We start from the raw sequence: 1,523 nt of genomic DNA on the forward strand, positions 1-1,523 counted from the left end.
CTGTTTTAGCCAAACCAGGACAACTTCTACTCCACTAATCTTGTCACAGTACAGATTAAGCTCTTGAAATGCTTTTTCACCTTAAATATAAGACCCTTTTAGCTTAACTTGGATTGCAGTGTTTATTTTCAGGATTTACTAACAAATCAAAAATGGTGAGACACTAGAGTTCATCTGCTGCCTCTCCATTAGTGACCAAAAAAGAAATCCATCCTCTTCTGACATTTCAACATCTACTGTTCCGTTTCAGAGTTGTCCTCTCAGAGATGAGATGCCCTCTCCCCATCAAACATCAGTGTACATTCCATTGATGAAGTAATCCATGTGGGTATAATGCTTCTTCTGAAGACATTTCTGTATTCTCTTTCCCATCAGTGCAGTAACTATCAACAACAATATCACCCCAAAAATCAAATCCACTAGAAGGTTAGTTTTTTCTCCTTGTTGAATGACATCTTTCTCTCTCTGAACTCTTTCTGGCAGGTAGCTTGCTGAATCAAATGGCTCATAACCCTGATGTCCCTTTTGGGAAGCTGTGGGGGAATCACTAGTATCCAGAGCAAAACTTGAAAAAGAGGGGAAGGTAACACGGCTGGTATCCTTGGAAGAGACAACTGTGGGCGCAGGAGAGACGGCTGGAGTTCTTAGCCATGACGGGGTGGTAGCAGATCTGGATTTTGTGGTCACCTGCTTGGTTGTGGAAGTAGAAGCAGAAGTTGTGGTGGCAGCAGGGATACCAGGTTTAGCTCTAGCAGTCGCGGAAGGCGGAAAGGGAGCTGTGGTGGTAGTGGTGGTGGTGATAGTAGTAGGTGTAGCACCACCAGTAAGGAGAGAGGTTTTAGAAGATTCCAGTTGGGTGGTACTTGTAGGCAGAGGAGTAATAGTAGTACTGCTGGGTTTCAGAACAACAGACTGAGTGGTGGGGAACGAAGCAGAAGGGTTTCCAATTCGAACAGCAGAAGATGTATTTGGCGTCAGGTTAATTACTTTCTGCCTCGGGATGGGGTCTAAGCTCTCAGGATGTTTTGCCCTTTGAGATTCAGGAAAAACTGTATGAAATTCACTGTTGTCTAAATGCTTGCCCATGTGGTTCAGGAGTTTAGATGCCTGACGAGAGACAGATTGTTGCAAAGCAGGGGTATGCTTCTGATGGCTAGTCTGACTGCCAGAAATAAAGGCTCCAGCATCTGAAGACAAAGAATGCCTATTTGAAGAAAAGTCCTCACTTTTGAAGGATGTATCCTCTGGGGCATGGGCGTCTGGAAACAGAAAGGAAATACCAGTATTTAATTATTAATTGACTACTACAGAGCTTACTCTATTTGTATTTCTTAGTAAGAGGGCTATAAGGGAGCTGCAGAAAACAATGAGTAATGAAACCGAGGCATCACGACCTTCCTTTCTTTAAAACATGCAGAGTCACTCTTAAATTCTGTCTGCGTCATAAGATCTGTCAGCCTCAAACCTGGGCACATCAGACCTCAATCGCAGCTTCTCACAGAGTTGACCTGTGCCTAGTGATC

General features: G+C 43.8%; 1 protein-coding gene across 1 annotated transcript; it reads right to left on the minus strand.

Moving 5' to 3' along the window:
- Window positions 1-285: 285 nt before the first annotated feature.
- On the minus strand, window positions 286-1,259 carry MANSC1 (MANSC domain containing 1; the record flags this gene model as incomplete). The annotated part of the gene is made up of 1 exon (XM_009708718.1): window positions 286-1,259. A coding segment is annotated over one exon (974 nt), but the record flags the coding sequence as incomplete, so codon positions are not given.
- Between the last annotated feature and the right edge of the window lie 264 nt (window positions 1,260-1,523).

This window comes from Cariama cristata, unplaced genomic scaffold (genome assembly GCF_000690535.1).
Source record: "Cariama cristata isolate BGI_N322 unplaced genomic scaffold, ASM69053v1 C11280098, whole genome shotgun sequence".
NCBI classification, from domain to species: Eukaryota; Metazoa; Chordata; class Aves; order Cariamiformes; family Cariamidae; genus Cariama; species Cariama cristata.